This window comes from Carassius gibelio, chromosome B22 (genome assembly GCF_023724105.1).
Source record: "Carassius gibelio isolate Cgi1373 ecotype wild population from Czech Republic chromosome B22, carGib1.2-hapl.c, whole genome shotgun sequence".
Classification (NCBI taxonomy): Eukaryota; Metazoa; Chordata; class Actinopteri; order Cypriniformes; family Cyprinidae; genus Carassius; species Carassius gibelio.
Genome location: NC_068417.1, coordinates 7,590,391 through 7,614,479, shown reverse-complemented (window position 1 = coordinate 7,614,479; position 24,089 = coordinate 7,590,391). Strand labels below are relative to the sequence as shown.

The 24,089-nt window shown below is 38.4% G+C and overlaps 2 protein-coding genes across 4 annotated transcripts in view; both read right to left on the bottom strand.

Annotated features, from left to right (window-relative positions):
• LOC127987744 (uncharacterized) overlaps positions 1-23,664 on the bottom strand; it is a 105,724-nt gene extending 82,060 nt beyond the window's left edge. Inside the window, exons 1-4 of one of the 3 annotated variants that reach the window (XM_052590144.1) lie at positions 19,339-23,664; positions 18,493-18,816; positions 17,722-18,051; positions 12,839-13,340 (exon numbers count right to left, since the gene is read on the bottom strand). In XM_052590144.1, the coding sequence (XP_052446104.1) occupies positions 13,183-13,340; positions 17,722-18,051; positions 18,493-18,781 (777 nt within the window). In that variant the 5' untranslated portion in view covers positions 18,782-18,816; positions 19,339-23,664 and the 3' untranslated portion in view covers positions 12,839-13,182. Of the gene's footprint in view, positions 1-12,838; positions 13,341-13,535; positions 15,247-17,721; positions 18,052-18,492; positions 18,817-19,338 lie in introns of those variants that run through there. The other 2 variants (XM_052590145.1, XR_008161359.1) reach the window with 2 other exon arrangements.
• On the bottom strand, positions 4,586-6,903 carry LOC127987729 (uncharacterized). Its single transcript, XM_052590123.1, has 6 exons — positions 6,740-6,903; positions 6,130-6,450; positions 5,676-5,993; positions 5,244-5,543; positions 5,023-5,166; positions 4,586-4,898 (listed from the first exon to the last, which is right to left on the bottom strand). Exons 1-6 carry the CDS (start codon positions 6,789-6,791, stop codon positions 4,867-4,869), a joined length of 1,167 nt encoding a protein of 388 aa, XP_052446083.1. The 5' UTR covers positions 6,792-6,903; the 3' UTR covers positions 4,586-4,866.
• Positions 23,665-24,089: the final 425 nt, after the last annotated feature.

Sequence of the window (24,089 nt, the reverse complement as noted above, 5' to 3'; positions counted from 1 at the left end):
TCAGAATTTAATGCAAACAAACAATCAGACGAGTAAACACGGTCTGCATTGTTAATATAATTCATATCTAACTTCTCATAGTCAGATAGATACTGAATTTAATTCCTCAGAATTAATGCAGTTAAACAATCAGACGAGTAAAGACGGTCTGGTTTTGGTAAGATTTACATCAAAACTGAAAATGATGTAGTACACGCGTTGCCTCGGCAACACACGAGCGCTTAGTCACACAAACAATATAAATCTCCTCGGAGATAAGTAGCTGCAGCTGCCAGTTCACAGAGGGGGAAGGAACCGCTCTTCGCGTGCTTCTGAACCTCGAGAATGAACTCTAAATCTAGGGAATACGGGTGGAGATAGGCAGAGCCGTCTTCGCCCCGTTCTTAGATATGCGAGAAGCACAGTCAGCCCCCTTATTTTTATTTTATTTTTTTCGAGAGCTGACTGCGTGAGCTGCGCTCCTCATTAATGCTGCTAGTTATACAGTTAGGCATAATATGTTTGTGAAACTGATGCTTGTGTAACTGTTTGTCTGTGCAACTGATGTTTATGCCGCTTATGTTTGTGCAACTGCGAGCTCATCGACGCCCTCCGTTTCAATCTCTTCAGAGAAAAAAAGGCAGTGCGTCACGGCTGTCACTCGGGGGGGAAGGACTGCAGCACTCGGGCTTCCGCACCTGGAGATTGGGCAGATCTGGCGGGTGAGGTAGGAGATAGGGACGCGCCTGTCTCCCTACCCTCCAGCAGATCTTATCTGCGAACCCAGCGAGTGCAGGCGCCGCTCCACCTAGGCAAAAGCAGGACGACACTGCGAGGAACGCTGGCGAAGACTCCCCCTCGAGAGAGTCCTCCGGGATCGAAGCGTCCACACTGGCTTGTACCAGTGCAGGAAATCGGCTCCCTCAAGAGCCGAAATAGCGTGCCTCAATCCCAGGCATACCGCGCACAGACCGTGTATTCCCACTCGTGATGAACACACAATCTGAAACGCGATCTGGATTGCCTTTCAGATGTCTCGTCTTAGCTTTGCTCTTTGACTATTGCTTACTCTTTGAGGAGCTAATAGTGACAAACAACAATAAATAAGACTGACAAGACAGAATGACATGCACACACAGAGCGCTTGCTGAAAACGCAGAAGCTGAAGCTAGCTGCGCGGCTCGTGCATTTATAGCTTCCTGGTCGCTTACGTCACCCTGCCTGTGACGTCATACTCTTCTATAAGACAGATTAGATATCATAAGCAGAGTCACTCACGCTAAACGCGTTCCCCAAAGCGTTTCGACGCAGCTCGAGTTCCTGAAGAGGAACTATTCAGTGTGGTAAAAAAAAAAATTTCAAGGCACTTCAGTGTCTATAACTTTTAATATTTTTGAGCATTATCAACTCTGGTTGATAAAAAGTGCAGCCCAAAGAGACTTCTTTCCAAAGACACCAAAAGTATGTGTAACACACTGAAGTAAGAAACAATTTCAATTTTAAGTTAGCTCGAGCACTTTCAGCTGTGAGTTCCATAATGGGGGGTCAGTTTAACAGATTAAAGTTATATTATGCGATTTCAAATGTTCCTTTCTCTTTGTAGTGTTACAAGCTCTTGGTGAATAAAGAAGATCTGTAAAGTTGCAAAGACTAAAGTCTAAAATCCAAAGAGATAATCTTTATAAAAGTTAAGGCTTGTCCAGCCCCACCTAAAATGGCTCGTTCTAACACGCCCCCACCTATCTACATCATTATGTGGAAATATTTGCATAATGCCGCCCAGATGTTCACACAAACAAAGTTTGTAGTATTGTTGTTGTTGCCACCAGCATGTCATATAGATGCTGTGTGTTTCACTGTCAAAGTGAAACTACTTTGTTTGGCCTTCCAAAAGAGGATGATATCAACTTCATCATGCCTGGAGCTGATCCATGCTGGTCGCTGAAGAAATATATCAACTTTGCACTGTGGATCGCAGAATGGGCTTTCACTGTGAATGAAGCGGAGTACATCCTGGGATCATCACAAGTGGTTGCTGCAAGAACAAGGTACGCTCCTTGATAGAATCTGCCTCATTTATAATGGGTTTTATGTCTCATCGCTCTGGCTGCCACTCAGGCATCACAATATGTTAAGTGGTGTAACATTTCCGTCACACGCTTAAGGCATTCAGCCAATCACAATGCAATAGATAGCTGGCCAATCACAGCACAGCTCGCTTTTCAGACCAATGAGCCTTGTGAAAATCATTGCGTTTCAGAAAGGCGGGGCATAGAGGAGAAACAATAATGTACTGTATGTGGAAAATAATGTTTTTTTTTTTTTTTTACCTTAAACCGCATAAACACATTTCATTACACCAAATACACAAAATAATCTTCTTTTAGCAGCATCATATGACCCTTTAAAAAATAACATTGAAAAAAGTTTTTAGTGGTATAAATATTAGCTAAAATATAGCTGCAAGCAGCAATTACGGGGCCAAGCACTCCAACGGCAAATGTAGGAGCTAAGCATGGCATGGAGAATCACACGAAGTGCAACTATAAGTAATTAAACCAATTTTAGGATGATTGTAATTGAAATGGATGAAAAATCATAAACACAACAACTAGTAATAAGATTAAAAGGCCTATCACTTTTGGTCAACAGGTGGCGCTGTAATCAAATCATTTCGGTGTGTTCTGTGTGAGATGACAATAACACAAACAAAGTTTGGTGTCAATATGCCAAAGCATTGCAGAGATACAGCCTCAAGTGTCATTTTGGCATTGTGCCTCAAATTCGTTGCTGTGGTATGCAAAAACGGTTTTGTTTATCGATACAAAATCCATAACATTTTGTCAGCACAGTCTAAAGATCATCTGATTCAATTTTGGTGAAAATCGGACTAACGGTTGATGAGCAGTTCGAAAAAGAAGGTTTTCAACATAAATCAAAATGGCGGACCGGAAGTTCGGCTTACTCTGGTATATTTGGTATCTATGTTGTCGGCATAAGCCAGGGAATATTTTGAGACCAGTTTCTTTGCAATAGGCTAATGCATTAAAAAGTTATTAGCATTTTTATAAGTGTAATTATTCATAGTTAATGAATGGTTCATTACTCTTGACCAATAGGTGGCGCTGTTACCAAATTTATGTGGCATAGTCAGTTTGAGGTGGCGATGACACGTACAAAGTTTGGTGCAAATATGTCAAAGCGTTGCAGAGATACAGCCTCAAATGCATTTTGGCACCCTTCCAGCAAATTCGTTGATGCGCTAAATGAGAACAGTTTCGTATATCAACACGAAATCCATAACTTTTTGCCAGCATGGTCTGAAGATGATTCACCTCGAATTTGGTGAAAATCGGACTGACAGTCTAGGAGGAGTTTGAAAAAGTAGGTTTTCAACATTAATCAAAATGGCGGACAGGAAGTATGGCCAATTTTCGCATAATTGGTATCAATGCTGTCGGCATGACCCACCGAATATAGGGAGACCATTTTAATTTTAATAGTGTAATTTATTCAAAAGTTATTAGCATTTATGTGATATTTCATTATAACTCTTGGCCACAAGGTGGCGCTGCCACTAAACTTTTTGAGTACCTTCAGGGCATTTTTGTAATATTTTTGTAATAATTTTCGTAACGATACGATGCTGCGTTCAAAAAATACAGCATTTTAAAACATAATTCAAAATGGCCGACGCCTAAAATTGCCGATACGGGAAATTTTTATATCATTCGACTTGCCATGACACACTGAATCTAAAGAGACCAGTTTTGTGGTTTGTGACCAAACCATTCAGAAGTTATAAGCCAAAATATGCATTTTTCATATATCCTGACCACTAGGTGGCGCTGTGTCGAAACACTGCAGGTAGTCTCAGGTCATGGTTATTATAACACACACCAAGTTTGGTCTCAATATGCCAAACCGTTGCCGAGATATAGCCTCACATGCATTTTTGCGTGCTTTTTGTCAAATTTGTTCATGTGTCATTCGACAACGGTTGGACGAATCAACTTGAATTCCATAACTTTTTGCCAGCATTGTCTGAAGATGATCTGAGCCAATTTTCGTGAAAATCGGACAAACCGTCTAGGACGAGTTTGAAAAAGACAGAAAAATTGAAAATAGCGAAAAAACTAAACCTTGCGATTTTTGAATTTTTTTGAATTTCCATTTTCTGGCTTACGGTTCAAAAGTTATTAGCATAGAAACATTGAAAGTTTGGACAAGTGGTGGCGCTAGAGAGTTGGAGTTAGAGACTTCAAATTTGCTATAGTTAATGGTGGGACTGTCCTCTATCAGTGTGCCAAATTATACAACTTTCCCACAATCGGTTATATGGGCTGCCATAGACTTGCGGCGGAAGAAGAAGAAGTAGAAGAAGAAGAAGCAGAATAATAATAACGCCAACGATTACAATAGGTGCCTACGCACCTTCGGTGCTTGGCCCCTAATAATAATATTACAAACAATTGTTACAAACAACGTTTAAAATAATGTAACACTTTTTACTAAATGTGGCTCATTAAAATATACACATGGCTTGTATTCCTCCAGGGAGCGCTCAGCATAATAAATATAGTAAAACATGTAGAGACTCTTGAACTTGAGAGTGAGAAAGCTTTATTGATTAATGTAAATACATACGGTAAATACACAGCAGTAGAGTGTGATCAGTTTGTCTTATCTGAAGAAAATATAAATCCTTATACAAAGCCTTTCAAATTGAATGAGAAGATTAAATTATTAAAAAAATATATTAAAATAAAAGCATTTTATATTACATAATCTAGCATTATCAAAGAAATATTTGGTCATCTTAAAAAAAAATGTATGGCAAAAACTAGCATTTTGAGCATTTATGTCAGAATTTGTCATGGTTTGTTCTCAAATGATCTTCTGTGGAGGAAATGAGCCACCTATAAAACAAACAAACACCAACATATGAATATTTAAATCGATTAGAAATAGGCTAAATGAAGATTAATTTATTATATATGCATAAAAAAATCAGTTATATGAAAAATTAACAGAATTACATACCTGATGTGTGAATCTTTGCTTGATCATGTTCAGCTCTTCTGGATCTTATGTCATAAACCAGAAGAATGACAGTAGCCACGCCCACCAGAGCAGAGAGGACCAATCGGATCACAGCTTCAGTAGAACCACAGCAGTGGACAGAGCCTGAGGAATAAACAGATCAAACTGAGATCAGCTCAGTCAATAAACACTAATATCAGCTCTAATATCAGCTGCTGAACCTGAACATGAGTGACAGAGCTTGCTGATGTCCGGATGTATGGTCTGGTTTCTGATGGGATTGTTGATCACACAGCTGTAGCTGTTTTTCTCCTGATATTCCACCTCCAGAGGTAGAGAGAGACTGATGCTGAGATCAGACACACTGATGTTGGACAATAAACTGTTTCCTTTGTACCAGGAGAGAGTCACATGACTCACATTCACCACTGAACACACCAATGAACACAATGATGATGATGATGATGATGATGATGAACAGTTTGTAGAGTTACTGCTGATGACAGGAACCGGCAGACGAGCTGAAAACATGAGAAATACAGCATGACCAAATCTAATTTAGTCTTATTTTCAGTTCAATGTGTTCAACAGTCTGTAATCTCAAACTGTAAAATGATTTTATTTGAAGGACAAGACACATGATCTCTACTCACCATAGACAGAAACTCTGAATGCTTTTGTTGACCAATTTCCTCCACTTATCTGGTAATTGAGTGTATAAATACCAGCACGTTTAGTTGTAATGTTTATGATGGTCAGAGATCCGGTTTGATTGTCCAGCTTCAGTCTGTCTATCCCAAATTCACCACTAAATGTAGAAAAGATTCCAGCTGCTCTATCAATTTCAGCTATCAAAGAATTTAACTCGTTTTTTGCTTCAGTCACCCACAGTATGCTATTTTCGCTTATTTCAGTAAGACCAGATTCTAGAGTGACTGAATCTCCCTCCGTCACGGACACTGACTTCCCGGCTTCAGCATCACCAAACACACACATGGAGAACAAACACAAACAGGGTTTGTCACAGATAAAGACTTTTAAATCACTTTTAGCTTGACATATAAATTCCAGTTTACAATGTCAGCAGGTGAAATAAATGTAACTCACCATAGACAGTGAGACTATATGTTATCATCATTAGTTGGCTGGTTGATACACTATAATCTCCAGCATCTTCAGTTGTAATGTTTGTGATGGTCAGAGATCCAGTTTGACTGTCCAGCTTCAGTCTGTTTCTGAATCTCCCGTCAAGAACATTATCATATACAGTCATGTTGCCAGTCGTTACATTGGTTCCAACAATCATATTATTCTCAAATGACCACGCAATCCAATCACCAGGCTTTATTGGAGTAAAACCAGCATTCAGAGTGACAGACTCTCCTTCCACCGCTACATCTGATGCCTGTACTGTAGCACCAAACACTCCTGAAGAACAGAGTTTGTCACAGATCAAAATCACTTGATGAAGCTTTAAAATACTTGTAATAATTTCAGAGTTTTAAATTGAACAATAACTTTGAGTTCCATATTTAACTGAGTCAAACCTTAATAACTGAACAAAGAGTTGAATTCAAACTTGTTCAGAGTAAAATAACACATTTTTTTCCATATGAGAGAAACAGTGAATGATACTCTTCTCTAATTTAACCAGCACTTTATTACATGATACCAGAACAGAAGCAACTGAAGCCATAAAAACACATTTTAAACTCACCAACAAGACGCCATGAACAGAACAATACGAATATGAGGAACATGTTCATCATTGGTACAAGATATTGATGCTTGAAATGTCTGAAAACACTCTGAAACACGACTGAAGAACTGACATTTATCTGGTTGGATCCTCCCTCTACAGGATTCGACTTGCATCACAGAGTGATTTGTCAGAGGAAGTCATGAAAATGAGCAAGATTTTGCTGACGTTGTATTTTCAAAGGAATTCCGTCCCTTTATGAAAACTAATAGCAGAAACATGAAGTGTTCCATGAGTGTTGGATTAGATATTCATGATATATTCATCATCAATTTCTTAGATTTATCAATTAATCAAATTTGAATAATAAGACACCAATCAAATGAAATCAGTATCAACAAAATCCATCTTTGCACAGCAGAGGAAACACAAGCTGCATCTTAAAGGAACAGATCAAAAAATTACATTTAGTGGAGAAATGTAGCATTCATCACTTAAGGGACCTGCACACTCGACTCTTTTTTTTTCCTATTTGTCATCCTTTCCTATCAAAATTCTTGATACAGATGCAAAAATGCAAAAAATTAAAATAAAAAAATGCCTTGGGAGTATGCAAATTGTCAAATTTTCTTTGTGTCTTTTCAGTACTGTGGTTCCTCTCATAGATAGCTTATCAAAGCTGATGCATGTGTCTTGTGGCGCTAATCTGCCATTGTCTTTCCATTTATTTAAGGTTTATTTTATTGAACCCTATGTAAACAATTTTAAATTTTACTTACATTTTGCAATAAGTGTACTGTGGTGCTAATTAGTCAATTATCTTCCTCTATTCAAAGAACAAAAAACTATTTTATTTGAACTTTCGGATTTCAATTTTGTAAAATGTAAAAAAAAAAAAAAGGACATTTTCTGACAAGTGGTGTTTCTGTGGCATTATTAAAGATTTTGGTTTGCTCCACGGAGTCATAGAAAGTGGTGTTTTGGCTAATTAGTGCCTGCCTGTGACATAATCCACACCACTCCAGTCCATCAGATAACATCTTGGAAAGACATACAAACAAAACAAAAACAATTAAGGTGTTTTTAACTAAAATATGAGTTCATGATCTATAATAATAATGCTTGCTCCAGTGAAAAACACACAGTGTGTAGTAGTAGTAGTAGCCCTTTATTGTCACTAGTCACAAGTACCAGTGAAATTAGCCATCAACCTGTCTATACATACATACAATATGACAAGGGGGTAGACAGGACAGGAAGACAGGGAATTGAGGCAGAAATACAGCATTACATTAGGAAAGTTAGGAGAAAACAAACAACACCCAGACTATGCTCCTATTGGTAGTACAGTATGAGAACAGGAAAAACACCTCAGCTACAAAGCACATAATCAATACAAACACACGACTTTGCAACTGGGGATGGAAATTAGGGGGTCGAGGTAATCCACAGACCCACTTGACAGACTGGCTTTACAAAAGTGGCAAAGGCGAGGGGTGGGGGATCGGGGGATTGAATGCATATATGTATATATGTACGTACGTATATACGTATGTGTGTGTGTGTAAGAGTTCATGTATTTGTAGGCCTGGATAGTTGCGATTTAATCCAGATACCTCAGTCCGCAGATTGTGAAAGCATCACATCAAGTTGCCATGGAGACAGCCTTGGTCAGGTCCTTAGACAGAGTCAACAATCAGCAGGTGTCTGTGGAAGAGGTTACTTTAGCCTTTTCTCCTGGAAAGAGAAGTGTAGAGGTCAACATCAATGATTTCTGAAATTCAAGTAACGTTATGGTGGATTTACACAACAATTGTCACAGTTCACTATATAGATAATAGTAATAAAGATTTTTTTTTAAAACACGCACTCAAAAGAAGATAGTTTGAGAAATTTCTCAAAGGCCAATTTTTTAACTGTCAGTTATCATTTCAAACTCAAGATGGGACCAGTGTATCCATTTAACCGCATAATACAAAAATATTTGTCCAAGGTTATAATAATAAACCGTATATAGAATTTTATATTTTAATAGCACTTAATACCTTATCCATATTAAGTGTTTCTTGCTTTTTTCCAAACTGGGGAAACGCTTGACAAGAGACTTACATATTGCTTTCATATTCTGCTGTTCTGTAGCCAGATCAAATGATCAAATCAGATTAAATGATCTCCCAGTAATTCTGTAGCACCATTTTCATTGGATGGTTTTCCTCATGCCCTCTTACATTAATCTAATAGTTGGCTACCAGCTGTTTCTTTGATAGCCATATAGGCATTTCACCTGCTTCAATCTGAAGTTTTTCAAATGATAACTAAATATTCATTGAGTCTTAAATGCATAATGTTGACAGAGTGTTTACGCTAATGTTGGCATTATTCTTTTATTAAATAAAGCAAATTTATCTTTATCTTAATTTCGTTATTGCCAAATACCCATCTTAATTTAAAATGTATCTTAATTAATTTTTTTTTTAAATGACTCGTTTTTATTGGTGCGTTGGTCTAGAATGCTGAGATGTTACGATGTGACACAGGACTTATTTTTTTTTCTTTATTCCAACTTCCAAGTGGTCTAGTCTACGTTAGTTATGAGTAAATTATGTTAAAACATGAATAAATTGCTCATTGTTGGCAAAAGGCAAAAGAGCTGTGTGCGTGCGCACATTTGAATAATGTCGGGCTGTAAACGGGTTCGGGCTTTAAAAAAGCTGTCAATCAAAATGTACTTGTCGGGCTCGGGCCGAAACCTGTCGGGCATAACTTTTAAGGCCCGATTACAGCTCTACAGCACGGTCATATGGAGAGACACAGAGGAGACCGTCGACAAAGGAATTATTGAATAAAGTTGATATTTTTGTTTCCTTCGCTTTCAAAAAGTGTTCCCGTCGCTTCATAACTCAGGTTGCATGTCTGATGGCAGATGGAGTATTCTGACGATGACTTTCATACCTTTTCTGGACCTTGACACTGTTAATTACTTTGCAGTCTCAAGCCTCCAGGTTTTCAACCAAAATATCTTAAATCATGTTCAGAAGACAAAGAGAGCTTTTACAGGTTATATATATATATATATATATATATATACATAGGTTATGTTTTCATTCATAACTTCATGAAACATTCACAGGTCGAGGAAAATTACGGCATTATTTTCAGACAATTCTCTTAATTAAAATGAGGCCAATCAGACCATAATCTGTCATTTAGATCTGAAGATATTCATCGAATTATAACACACAAAACTCCAAATGAGCACATGCTGAAATATTCTCATTGTTTTATACCTTTATCATTTCATGCTCTGATCGTGGAAAATGGCATATCATGATTTACAGCAGATTCTCATGATTGAAAGGAGTCCAAAATCATAACTATCCATTACATCTTTCATGTGTAAATAATACCTATACCTATAAAGTGAAGAAATCAGTTGGAGAGCTCTATTAAACATTTGACAAGCTGAATATAAAACCTATAATGTTTCTGTCTATTTATATATATATAATTAGGTATCATTTTAAAGATTAGAAATTCAGCTTTTGAATGCTTCCAATAATTTTGATTGATTGATTATTTGCCTATGTCCTCTAAACCGGAGTGTACCTGTGTATTTCTTCAATGTACTCTAATATGTCAGAAACGTCATACAGCTCAGATAGTCATGAGTCATATGCCATTATGACTCCTACATACGAGGAAATTTTTTTTTTCTATCACAAAAAAAATTCCTTGTATGTGTAAACTAGTGGTGGGCGATACTGTAAAATTTGGTATCGATCCGATATCAAATACATATAGGGTCAGTATTGCCGATACTGTTACCAATACGATACTTTTTACTTAAAAAAAAATAACAACAACTTTTGTGTAGGGGAGTGCAGTAGGTCTATGTCATTATTTCTGAGGTGAAGGAATTATCAATTATTTAGGCAATTTTTTTGATTAATGTATTGAAGTCCACAAAATTATGAATTCTTTAAAGCCTTTAAAAAAATAAAAATAAATAAAGAATAAAAAAAAATATTTTTTTTCTGGTTTTAAAAGCAAATGAAATAAAGTGCACACAATTATTACTGAAGAAAAAACAAAATACCTGTGCAATTACATTCCCTGAGCCGCCCTTCTGAATGTGCTATCAGCTTTGCTCACTCTGTTCGCTGCTCCTCGGCGCGTTGTGTCAGTGAGTCACGTGACGACACAACAACAAATCACAGCAGAGCAGCAGGAGGGGGAGGAGTAGCAAAGTGGGCCAGGATGTGAAAACAGCGTTTGCACAGAATTGTAGAAGTAGAAGACACGAGCAAAGTATAATGAACGTAGAAGAGAGATATTTAAATTAAAATATCGATTCAATTACAATTGAGTAGAATAAAACAAGTATAATATTTTGGAGCTTTGACTAAACCTGAGTGAGGCATTACTTCAAATGAGACATATGCCGGTATTCAGTAATATGATATATCGTGGTAATGAATATGCACAGTGTTATTATCGTGGCCACTTCTAAATACTGTGAATAATTATATATTACAAATTATTCATAATTTGGAATGCATTTTAAGAATACTTTTCCCATCAACTGTTCAAAATTCACAACACCGCTGTATGCTGCTTGAAAGATGTGTGTGCCGTTCTGATGTAAACCAGCACGCATGAGACAGCAGATGGCGCTAAACTGCAGAAAATGCAGCATTTACTCTGGAAACACCATAAATAAAGCAGCTGCTACTTTCTAAAATGTTTAAATAGCCAGTCAAGTTTTTGGATTGGCTACTTTGTTCATCAGCTACTTTACTGTTCGTGCACACTTTACACTGGGGGTTCATTAGTTAACCTTAGTTAATTGATTAGTTAACAAATTGCGAATAAAAATACTTCTTAACATTTATTAATCTTAGGTATTTCAATATTTAATAACACGTTGTTAAAAATGAAAGTTGCAACTGTGTTATTAAATTAGCTAACATGATATAAGACTTAGATTTTTTTTAACAAAGATTAATAACTTAGCTGTTGCTCATTGTGAATGTTAATGGTTAACTAATGAGATCTTATTGTAAAGTGATACCTATGGGTCTTTATAGTTCTTTTGCATTTTAATCTGCATCAAACTTTTAACTTTATTTATTTTCTCTATTGCTTCACTGTAATTAAATGTTCAGTTATTTTTGTTATAAGAAAACAGTTATTAAATAAATACTGTATACCTTTATAAAAACATGAGCAATTAATTGCAACATGAAAATTGGATACCAGCATATTCCTACTTCAAAATTCAAAACAACAACAAAACAACAACAGAAGGACTTCCTTGGTTCAAAATGCTGTAACTTTTGATGACTTCCTGATATCACCACCAAATTTAATTCACATAAAGTACACATGGAACATGACCAAAAATAATTTCTTCTACCTTATTTCTTCCACAAAATATTGAACGTCAAATACGAATATAAAAAATGAAAAATTCACCACACTAAATTTACCTATATATCAGCATGATAATATTCAAATGCAAAAAAAAAAAAAAAAATCACATTCAAAATTTTATCAGACAACTCCTTGCTGCAGTCTTGGAGTTATGATTCAGTCTTTTATTGTTTGTTTTGTTTTGTTTATGGCACTCAGAAAACAACAGTGTTTAAAATTCCTTCAGGGAGTCAAAAGCTGAAATGTATAAGCTGAATAATAAATTTTTTCTTACATTTTTATCAGTTATATCTCAGCAGGAGAATGTCCAGGTTATTATTTATATTATTTTTTCCACTGAAAGTTAGAGTTGGGCAGTAACTAGTTACTAGTAATTTAGTTATTTTAATAGTATTACTATTAAAAGTATCTAGTAGTGTAACTAATTACTAATAATATTTCAGTAGTAATTTTACAGTTGCTATCCATAAAACAGCTTAGGTGCTTAGTTACTAACGCTTTAAGTTTGATCACTATTAAAGCTAGCATGTATGCTAATGTGTTTATTTACAAAAAGGCATGAGTGGTGAAAAATGTGTTTTTCATAAAACTGGAATATAAATATATAATTTCTATAGGCTATGAAAAAAATGTGAAAAGAAAAAAAGACAAAATTGATGTGTTTTTGACCCTTTTGTCCTTCCATTAGCTGCACAAAATGCCCTGAGGTGCCACCTGCGCTGCGGTCCCAGAGTCTTTATTTATCAAGTACAGATCACCTAATATACCTTAATGTAGAAAGCATTTGCGATAAACACAATGAACAAATAGAAACATAACAGGATATTGAATATCTGTGCCAGGAACAGGTAACACTGTTGTAATCATATCACATGTTTAAAATAAAATAAAATAAAATAAAATAAAATAAAATAAACATGTAGAATAATGAACATCAAACATGTTGAGATTCAGACTAAAAAACAATGTTCAGATTTAAGTATTTTAGGAAGAGGAACATAGATAGATGTTAAAAATCAGTAATCTAATTAAGAATTCAGTTCAGCTCTCCTGGATCTGATGTCATAAACCAGAACAACAATAGCAGCAGCAGCAGCCACGCCCACCAGAGCAGTGACGACCAATCGGATCACAGCTTCAGCAGAATCACAATCGCAGACAGAGTCTGAGGAATCATGGACATAACCTGAGCAATAAATACATCAAGCATGAGACCAGCTCAGTTCCGCTAAATATAATTTAGAGCTGTTTCATTTGACATTGGTTTAAAATAGCTTAGCTTATCCTACTTGTAGGCAATAGTAGCATTTTAATTTAGAATTTTTTTTTAATTAAAACAATATTAAATTCCAGATTTATATTTAATTTTGAATAGGTTGTTTGTAGCCTAAACTTCTCCAAATTTGATAATAGGCCTAATGTAAGTGTTAAAATGTGCACAGCTCAGTTAAATTATAACATTTTTTAATTGATGCAACCGTTTTAACTAAATATACAAAGCCAAATATTTGTGGAATTAACTACAACATTAATGACAGAAAGTCTGAAAGAAGAGCGCACAGTTTATCTGTAAACCAGATTCACATGTTATGGAAAGGGTCAATAAAAGACCTGTCATCATGTAGAGGTGTGCCATAAAATGTTTGGTAGAAATAAATACAGTCGATGCAGGGAAGGCACCATCAGCCAGAAAAACATAACAAACATGAAAGCTTCTTTGTTTTTTTACTATTCAGGTAAGAAAAGTTGTATTAATCAGGAAACATTGGGTCTCATTCACTAATAATTGCGTACAATTTTCTCATTTATACGCACATTTGAACTTCTCACGAGAACTTTCCACCTAATTCACAACACGTGCGTATGCACATGAGCTTGTTCTTAAACTCGAGGTGTTCCTAAATGTCAAGGAAGGATCCTCGGAAGCCAGTATTTTGAGGATGCTACGTCATCGACATCCGTCGAAGGACTGTTCCAATGTCGAGGATCCTCGGAATTTCAACCAAGGACTGAGTCCTTCGTTCAAAGAATATCCCATACACAGGAAAGGATGCATACGTGTATCCTTCGCGTTCTTCACGCTCTCAAATCACCCACAATCCTATGCCACAGCTTGCTATCTAACATTAGCAAAGAGTAGTTTGAAAATGCAAAAATTTGGGAGCGTTAATGGTTTTTATTTACGTTACCAAACATTTGTTAAAACTGTAGTAAATATAAGTAAAGTTTGACGTTTAAATGCCGGTACAAATTACTACTGTATTGATATTGTAAATTATACAAATACAAATGGTTAACTGAACCGGACCTGTCATTTAACAATTGGTTGCGTCATTGGGTTTTCTTTAATAAATAACTAGTTAGGTTGTCCAAAGTAATTTAATGATACCATTAATTCACAGCGTTATTCAAACGGACCTTTTCACTGATGTAATGACGGAATTACGTGCACTTGCTAGGCTGTTCCATTTACTTGTTCTCCGAATGCGAAGAGGAGTCTCGCCTAGCCTCTGGAGGAAGTGACTTGGAAGGATCAGTCCTGCCAAGGAAGTATCCTTGACATTGAGAAACGCCTTCGTTCTTCTGTTAGTGATTTTGGAGTCTTCTAAATGAGCGCCCGCGTGCACGAGGTTAGTAATTAGCATAATTCATGCCCAAACCAGCTCCATATAAGGGATTTCCACAAAAAGGCACTTGTACAGAGAAAGACAATTATGGCACCGAAACAAAAGACAAAGAAAAATACCTTTAACGATAATGAACGTGAGGTTTTGCTGTCGGAGGTGGAAGCCAGGAAAAATTTGTTATTTAAAAGTGTATCCACTGGCATAACGTGCACAGGTAAAATAGAAGCATGGGTTCTAACACAGGCTTGGAGATAAGGTGGTATAGGGTGAGAGTGGTTGGTGATGTGGCTTAGGTGTGGTTCCAGTGAGTTGCATAAATCAATGAGGACTTCTCTGGGCAACCTAAAGCGACTGAACAGCCATTCGTCACTCTCAGCGAACATATCTGTGCGCTCTCTAAAGACGCGCTCTCTCCTTAGAGCACGCGCTGCGATGTCTTCAAGCAGTACCAAGTGTGTCATGCCTCTAAACACAAGATGAGACACATTAATATATATAATTGGAACTGTAATTATAATTTATCAATAACATCTAATTATATGTAGGGTTCTTAACACATGCTTATAAGGCCCCGGTTGTACATGATTATTGCGTTCTTGGGGTTACAAGTTGTTCTTGAATCTTTTCGTACATTTAGAATAAATTTTAGTACAAAAGTTTTTGATGAATCATGATTTATTCGTGAAAACGTCCGTACGCACATTTCACACAAATATCTGTGCCTACGCATATTTAGTGAATGAGACCCAATGTAATTATATATATATATATGTCAAAAGGACTCCCTTAATGCTGTACTTCACTCCCTGCTTTATTTGAAAGAACAGAGCACAGTAGGGAGAAATACGGTGGCCGAGAGAGCTCAACGCACTGCAATTTAAGAAAACACATGCAAATTGAAAAAACACCAGCAAATAAAAAAAAACATCATCAGTTTGACAACACAAGTGTTTCAAATCCTCACAACACATGCATATAACGAAACACGCTGCAAATAATCACAACACATGCATATATGATAAGTGGAGTTGTTGGTGAACTGAAAGGTGTTTTTTTAACACCCTGATTGCATGATTCCTTTATCTTTAGAAATATGATTAGCCTAAATAAGATGAATAATTACATGATTAAATGTAAAATGTTACTTAAGATGGCTAACTTTAATATCCTCAGCTAAATATAATTTCAAGGTTAATGAAAATAAATTAGCAATGCTTCATGAATTGTTTCTTAATGTGCATGTGTAGTGAGGATCTGTAGCACGTTTCGTTATATGCATGTGTTGTGAGAATTTGTTATAAATGCATGTGCTGTGAAGGATTTGCAGCGCGTTTTGTTATATGCATGAGGATTTGTAGTGCTTTTCATTATATGCCTGTATTGTGAAGGATTTGCAGCGTGTTTTATGATGATTTGTAGCGCTTTTCGTTATATGCATGTGTTGTGAAGGATTTGCAGCACGTTTCGTTATATGCATGTGTTGTGAAGAATTTGCAGCGCGTTTCGTTATATGCATGTGTTGTGATGGATTTGCAGCGCATTCGTTATATGCATGTGTTGTGAAGGATTTGCAGCACGTTTCATTATATGCATGTGTTGTGAAGAATTTGCAGCGCGTTTCGTTATATGCATGTGTTGTGATGGATTTGCAGCGCATTTCGTTATATGCATGTGTTGTGATGGATTTGCAGCGCATTTCGTTATATGCATGTGTTGTGAGGATTTGCAGCATTTCTTAATTTGCATGTGTTGTGAAGATTTTAAGCACATTTCGTTGTATGCATGTGTTGTGAGGATTTGCAGCATGTTTCGTTATATGCATGTGTTGTGATGGATTTGCAGCGCATTTCGTTATATGCATGTGTCGTGATGGATTTGCAGCGCATTTTGTTATATGCATGTGTTGTGATGGATTTTCAGTGTACACAGAGCCATTGTTAACTGAGAAGATGCGCCAAAAAATGCTGAAAATGAAGTGGATTTGCGCATCTTCTCTATTAACAACGGCTCTGTGTAGTAACAGCTGCTCTATGTGAAATCACGCACCTGATGGAATTAACCGCTGATTAGATAACCGGCTTTACTGACGAAATGCGCATAACGATCGGCCGATCGTGATCGGAGCACCCCTAGTTATATGCATGTGTTGTGATGGATTTGCAGCGCATTTTGTTATATGCATGTGTTGTGATGGATTTTCAGTGCATTTCGTTATATGCATGTGTTGTGAAGAATTTGCAGCGCGTTTCGTTATATGCATGTGTTGTGATGGATTTGCAGCGCGTTTCGTTATATGCATGTTTTGTGATGGATTTGCAGCGCATTTCGTTATATGCATGCGTTGTGAAGAATTTGCAGCGTGTTTCGTTATAAGCATTTGTTGTGAGGATTTGCAGCGTTTCTTAATTTGCATGTGTTGTGAAGATTTTAAGCACATTTCGTTGTATGCATGTGTTGTGAGGATTTGCAGCACGTTTCGTTATATGCATGTGTTGTGATGGATTTGCAGCGTTTCTTAATTTGCATGTGTTGTGAAGATTTTAAGCACATTTCGTTGTATGCATGTGTTGTGATGTTTGCAGCGAGTTTCGTTATATGCATGTGTTGTGAGGATTTGCAGCGCGTTTCATTATATGCATGTGTTGTGAGGATTTGCAGCGCGTTTCATTATATGCATGTGTTGTGAGGATTTGCAGCGCGTTTCATTATGTGCTGTGAGGATTTACAGCGTTTCTTAATTTGCATGTGTTGTGAAGGATTTGCAGGGCGTTTCTTTATGTGTTGTGAGGATGTGCAGCGCGTTTCATTATGTGCTGTGAGGATTTGCAGCGTTTCTTAATTTGCATGTGTTGTGAAGTATTTGCAGGGTGTTTCTTTATGTGTGGTAAGGATTTGCAGCAGGAGATAAGCAGCACATCTGAAACTATAATTGTGACTCACCAGAGACGGTAACATTGAATCTGTATGTGGTCTGTTTCATGCTATCATTGGTGACTTGATAACGACCAGAGTCTGTGTTTCTGGTGTTTGTGATGGTCAGAGATCCAGTCTGATGATCCAGCTTCAGTCTGTCAATGAATTTCCCACCAAGAACATCATACAAGGAAAACATTCCATACTTTTTATAAATGTGAGCTATACGAGTCTCTGGATGTCCAAATGTCCATATTATCTCATCATTTGTCTGTAGTTCAGTGTTAATCTGTAGAGTGACTGTATCTCCCTCCATCACATACACTGACTTCACTGCATCTGAATCAGCAAATGCACCTGAAGAACAAACCGAAACAGTATTTGTCACAGACTTATGTATTGTTACACTGTCAAAAGAACCCCCTTAATGCTGTACTTCAATCTCTGCTTTATTTGAAAGATCAGAGCACAGTAAAGAGAAAGGACAAGGTGTGCACACACTCAGCAAATTCAGGAAATTCAAATGCAAAGATTCACTCCAGAGATTGAACAATCAAATTCTGTTTTACGAAAGCAAAGACTGCTGGTAGATACTTGTATCTGTAATGTGACCCACCATAGGGAGCTGTGGGTGTGTACTATTACACTGTGGGAGAGGAAAATGTCATACAATAATAAACAGATAAAAATAGTATTATTTAAAAAAGATAAAGTGCATCAATAAATGTGTATGTTATATTAAATCAATAATTATTTGTGAACATAAGCAGCACAACTGAAACTGTAATTGTGACTCACCAGAGACAGTAACATTGAATCTGTATGTGGTCTGTTTCGTGCTATTGATGGTTACTTGATAAAGTCCAGAGTCTGTGGTTCTGGTGTTTGTGATGGTCAGAGATCCAGTCTGATGATCCAGTTTCAGTCTGTCAATGAATTTCCCATCAAGAACATCATACAAGGAGAACATGCCATACTTTTTATTAATGTGAGCTATACGAGTCTCTGGATGTCCAAATGTCCATGTTATCCAATACTCTGTGTTTAGTTTGGTGTTAGTCTGAAGAGTGACTGAATCTCCCTCCATCAATGATTTCACTGCATCTGAATCAGCAAACGCACCTGAAGAACAAACAGAAACAATATTTGTCACAGACTTTTTTAATTAAATAGATATATGCTCAAATGGCATTCACAAACTGGATCAAATAAACAATCTGAAGGTTTCAAAACTGAACTGAAGACTTTGTAATGTGCAATAAATAGCAGGCAGAGGTAAGGAGTATTTAAACTACTTCAGTCTGTGTGCATTTAATATATTTAATACATGAGTTCCACAATTTGATTTGAATTACTGAAATAAATTAACGTTTGCACGACATTCTAATTTACTGAGATATTTTAATGCCAGATATATCTGATATCTCTGCTTTATTCAGCACAAATCCAAATGTTTACATATTCACGACACATCGGAATGCTAATGTGGTGGTTACAAAAATATATAAAGTATAAAAATATATTTAAAAAATATAATTAATAATAATTAGTGTAATTAGAATATGTTGTTGTCATTGAAAAATAAACTGAATGCCGTTAATGCATAGTGTATGATTTTGGATGATGGTGATTGGTATTCCTTACTAGTATGGATGATCGATTATTTGATTATTTTTGCCTTGGAAGGCCGCCCTGATGACGGAACCGGTCCTCCGTGACCCCGACTTCAATTGCCCCTTTCTGCTGCAAACCAACGCATCCGACACCGGGTTGGGAGCCGTCTTGTCGCAGGGCCATGACGGTGAGGAACACCCGGTGATGTTCATCAGTCGAAAGCTGACCCCCGCAGAACAGCAGTATGCCACCGTAGAGAGGGAAGCATTGGCCATCAAGTGGGCAGTCCTGGAGCTCCGTAATTACCTCCTCGGCTGTCACTTCACCCTCCTCATGGACCACGCTCCCCTGCAGTTGATGGCCCGGGCAAAGGAGACTAATGCTAGTCATCAGCAGTTGCCCTTATAAACCACAGAGGCTAACATTGTCCTTTCCTTATGCCCTAGACAGCAGCGTGTGACCGCCAGCCCCAACGCCACAGGAAAGCACAGACCCACACTGCACTAGAGCACTACCAAGACAGGACGCCGAGCACCGAACACCCAAACCAACTCACAGCACCGCCAGTTCTCACACGGATTATTTTAATAAATCCACCCTTCGGGGAATTTACCCTCCTTATCGTGTCGTGTCCTACTTCACCCCTCCACATAAGCTTCTCATCAAAAAACCACAACTTGACCTCAAAGAACTAGTTAATTATAGACAAATGATCTGCTCTTATCATCTGATCGTGGGTGTATTTCTCTATTAGTTTTATTGGATCTTAGTGCTGCATTTGACACAACTGACCACAACATTCTTTTGCATAGACTTGAACACTTTGTTGGCATCAGTGGAAGTGCATTAGCATGGTTTAAATCGAACTTATATGACCGCCATCAGTTCGTAGCAGTGAATGAAGATGTATCATATTGATCACAAGTGCAGTATGGAGTACCCCAAGGCTGAGTACTAGGGCCGCAACTCTTCATGCTTTATATGTTACCCTTGGGAGATATCATCAGGAAATGTGTTAGCTTTCACTGTTATGCTGATGATACTCAGCTCTATATTTCTTCACGGCCAGGTGAAACACACCAATTTGAAAAACTAATGGAATGCATAGTCGATATAAAAAACTGGATGACAAGTAATTTGTGAGGTGTTAATTATAGTACCTAAAAACTCTGCATGTAATAACCTAGAACGCTGTCTTTGACTTGATGGCTGCCCTGTCAATTCTTCGTCATTAGTTAGGAACCTAGGTGTGCTCTTTGATTGCAGTCTTTCCTTAGAAAGCCACATTTCTAGCATTTGTAAAACTGCATTTTTCCATCTCAAAAATCTATCTAAATCACGGCCTATGCTCTCAATGTCAAATGCAGGAATGTTAATCCATGCATTTATGACCTCAAGGTTAGATTATTGTAATGCTTTATTGGGTGGTTGTTCTGCACGCTTAGTAAACAAACTACAGCTAGTCCAAAATGCAGCAGCAAGAGTTCTTACTAGAACCAGGAAGTATGACCATATTAGCCCGGTCCTGTCAACACTGCACTGAAAACTCTGGAATAACCTTCCTAACATTGTTCGGGAGGCAGACACACTCTTGCAGTTTAAATCTAGAGTAAAGACCCATCTCTTTAACATACTAATATGCTTTTAATATCCAAATCCGTTAAAGGATTTTTAGGCTGCATTAATTAAACACTTCCCATAACACCCAATGTACCTGCTATATCATTAGAAGAATGGCATTTACGCTGATATTAGTCTGTTTCTCTCTTATTCAGAGGTCACTGTAGCCACCAAGTCCAGTCTGTATCCAGATCAGAGGGTCACTGCAGTCACCCGGATCCAGTACGTATCCAGACCAGATGGTGGATCAGCACCTAGAAAGGACCTCTACATCCCTGAAAGACAGCGGAGACCAGAACAACTAGAGCCCCAGATACAGATCCCCTGTAAAGACCGTGTCTCAGAGGACCACCAGGACAAGACCACAAGAAACAGATTATTCTTCTGCACAATCTGGCTTTGCTGCAGCCTGGAATTGAACTACTGGTTTCGTCTGGTCAGAAGAGAACTGCCCCCCAAACTGAGCCTGGTTTCTCCCAAGGTTTTTTTCTCCATTCTGTCACCGATGGAGTTTCGGTTTCTTGCAGCTGTCGCCTTTGGCTTGCTTAGTTGGGGACACTTCATCTACAGCGATATCGTTGACTTGATTACAAGTAAATGCACAGACACTATTTAAACTGAACAGAGATGACATCACTAAATTCAATGATGAACTGATTTTAACTGTCATTTTGCATATTGACACACTGTTTTCATAATGAATGTTGTTCAGTTGCTTTGACGCAATGTATTTTGTTTAAAGGGCTATATAAATAAAGGTGACTTGACTGGACTTGACAGTGAACCTGGAAAGGAAAGGGAAGAAATTGGCCAAGAGGGAGCAAGGGATCATGGAGCAGAAGTTGTAATGGAAAATGTACAGTATACAGCTGGAGTTGTACAGTTAGCTATTATTACTGAACCTATTCAAACCGGACAATAGACCATTTGACGACTGAATCCAGAAGTGTATGCCATAAAATCGAAGTGCACATCATCACTGATCATTGTTCTCGCTGAAATATTTTAGCATAGTGTGGCACCCAAGTGGTGGGTTTCGTTGTTCAAGACTCAATTAATTACAACACCGACTACGCCACCCTGGGAATTTCACCCAGGGAAATAATGGTCCAGTAAGGACACGCCCCCGGACCCCATAATTGCGGAGATACACCAACTGCCCTACAGTGAGCGGGGCATCCCGAACTAATAGATCATGCTGCTCTTTACGCTTCTTTGCTGCAACTTGCAACCATTCTCAAGCTCCCTTGAAAGCCACCTGTAGTCGAGTCTGGTGCTCTAACACCCACTCATGTATCTCGCCTTCTATAGGCTCTGGAATGCTACCCAGTAAGAAATCCACAGGTAATCGTGCCTCCTGGCCAAACATTAAAAAATGTGGGGACTCTCCTGTAGTCTGGTGGAAGGTGGTGTTATAACAAAACACCACTTGAGGAAGGCATGCTACCCAGTCTCACTTCCTCGAGCTTGGAAGGGTTCGCAAAAGATTGTGTAGCGTACTGTTAAACCGCTCACATTGCCCATACCCAGCTGGATGGTATAGAGTGGTTTGTGATTTAACTATAACAATAACGGGCACATAACTGGTGAATTAAACCAGACTCAAAATTACGACCCTGGTCCGAATGAAGACGCACTGGGACACCAAATTTACAAAACCACTCAGTCACTAGCAGTCGAGCCACTGTCTCTGCACGCTGATCTCGAGTTGGGACAGCAACTGTGTACTTACTAAAGATGTCAGTTATTACCAGTACGTTCTCCACTCCTGAACTAGATGGTTCTAAAATTGTAAAATCAATAGCGATGATCTCGTTAGGGCAGGAAGCCAACAAATGGCCCATAGGTCCCCGGGCTGGTGGCCGCGTATCTTTCGCCACTTGGCAACGTTCACACCGATGGCACCAATTTGCCACCTCAGCTGCTTCACCAGGCCAATAACATCGTTACCGGACAAGTTCAAGGGTGCGTTCCACACCTTGATAGCCATGGTTTTGATGGAGTTGAGTCAGAACATCTTTCTTTAAAGTGGTGGGCAAAACCAACTGCAGTGCCTCCTCCTTACCATCGGGACGCATCACCCATATATACAAGACCCCATCTCGCTCTACCAAATGCTTCCACTGCCATAAAAGGACCGCTAATCACAGGGTTAGCAGCCTGTAAGGACACCAACCAACATAGACATGGTATACTGGGTAGCTGCAGCTATAAGATCCACCCCCATTGCTCTCCTCAACACAGATGGTATCGTGGTGCCAGAGCCTAAGCCCCCTACTGTCACTGGAGGATGCAGCCTAGACAAGGCATCTGCATTTACATTACTCTTACCTGATCTATACTTAAGGTCGAAGTCAAAGGCAGCTAGTTGAGCAGCCCACCGCTGTTCCGTAGCACCCAGCTTAGCAGTGGCCAAGTGGCTGAGGGGATTATTGTCAGTGTACACTATACACCTATTCCCTAACAGATATTCTCTAAAGCGTTCGGTCATAGCCCACTTGAGTGCTAAAAACTCCAGCTTTATGGAGCTGTAATTGGACAGGTTCCGCTCGTTAGGTCTAAGACTACGGCTGGCGTCCGCAACAGGTCGCACCTTACCATCCTGTTCTTGCGAGAGGACTGCCCCGAGACCTCCATGGCTCGCATCCACCTCGAGAACAAACGGTTTGGCAAAATCAGCGTATGCCAAAACAGGAGACTTAGTAAGCCTACTCTTTAACGACTCAAAGTGGTCTTGACACTCTCTGCTCCAGGCACTAGAAAATGCCTCCGCTTGCTGCCCTGGCCTATACTTGCTTCCAGTCAGTTCTCCTACCAGCCGATGTAGAGGGGCCGCAAACTCTTTAACGGTAGCGGGTCGAGGCCACTTTATCACCGCTTCAATTTTACAAGGATCAGTCACGATTCCTTCACTTGAAATAACATGGCCCAAATACTTTACCTCAGGCTGGAAAAAGGCACACTTCTCCAACTTCACCTTCAAATTCTCCCTCTCCAAACGCCTGAACACTACTTCTAACCGCTCCAGGTGCTGGCTAATAGAAGACGAAAATACTATGATGGTCTCCAAAAAACCACTCCATTAGTCGCAGGAATGTAAAAGGAGCATTGCAGAGCCCGAATGGCATCCGATTCCACTCAAATAGTCCAAACGGGGTGCA

Bases quoted from the DNA above. Each gene is read 5' to 3' on its own strand.
- LOC127987729 (XM_052590123.1), bottom strand. From the start codon at position 6,791: ATGATGAACATGTTCCTCATATTCGTATTGTTCTGTTCATGGCGTCTT. The intron at 5,167-5,243 runs GTTCAGCAGCTG...TTTATTCCTCAG, and splicing joins GCTCTGTCACTCATGTTCAG to GCTCTGTCCACTGCTGTGGT. The intron at 4,899-5,022 runs GTATGTAATTCT...TTTGTTTTATAG, and splicing joins AGCAAAGATTCACACATCAG to GTGGCTCATTTCCTCCACAG.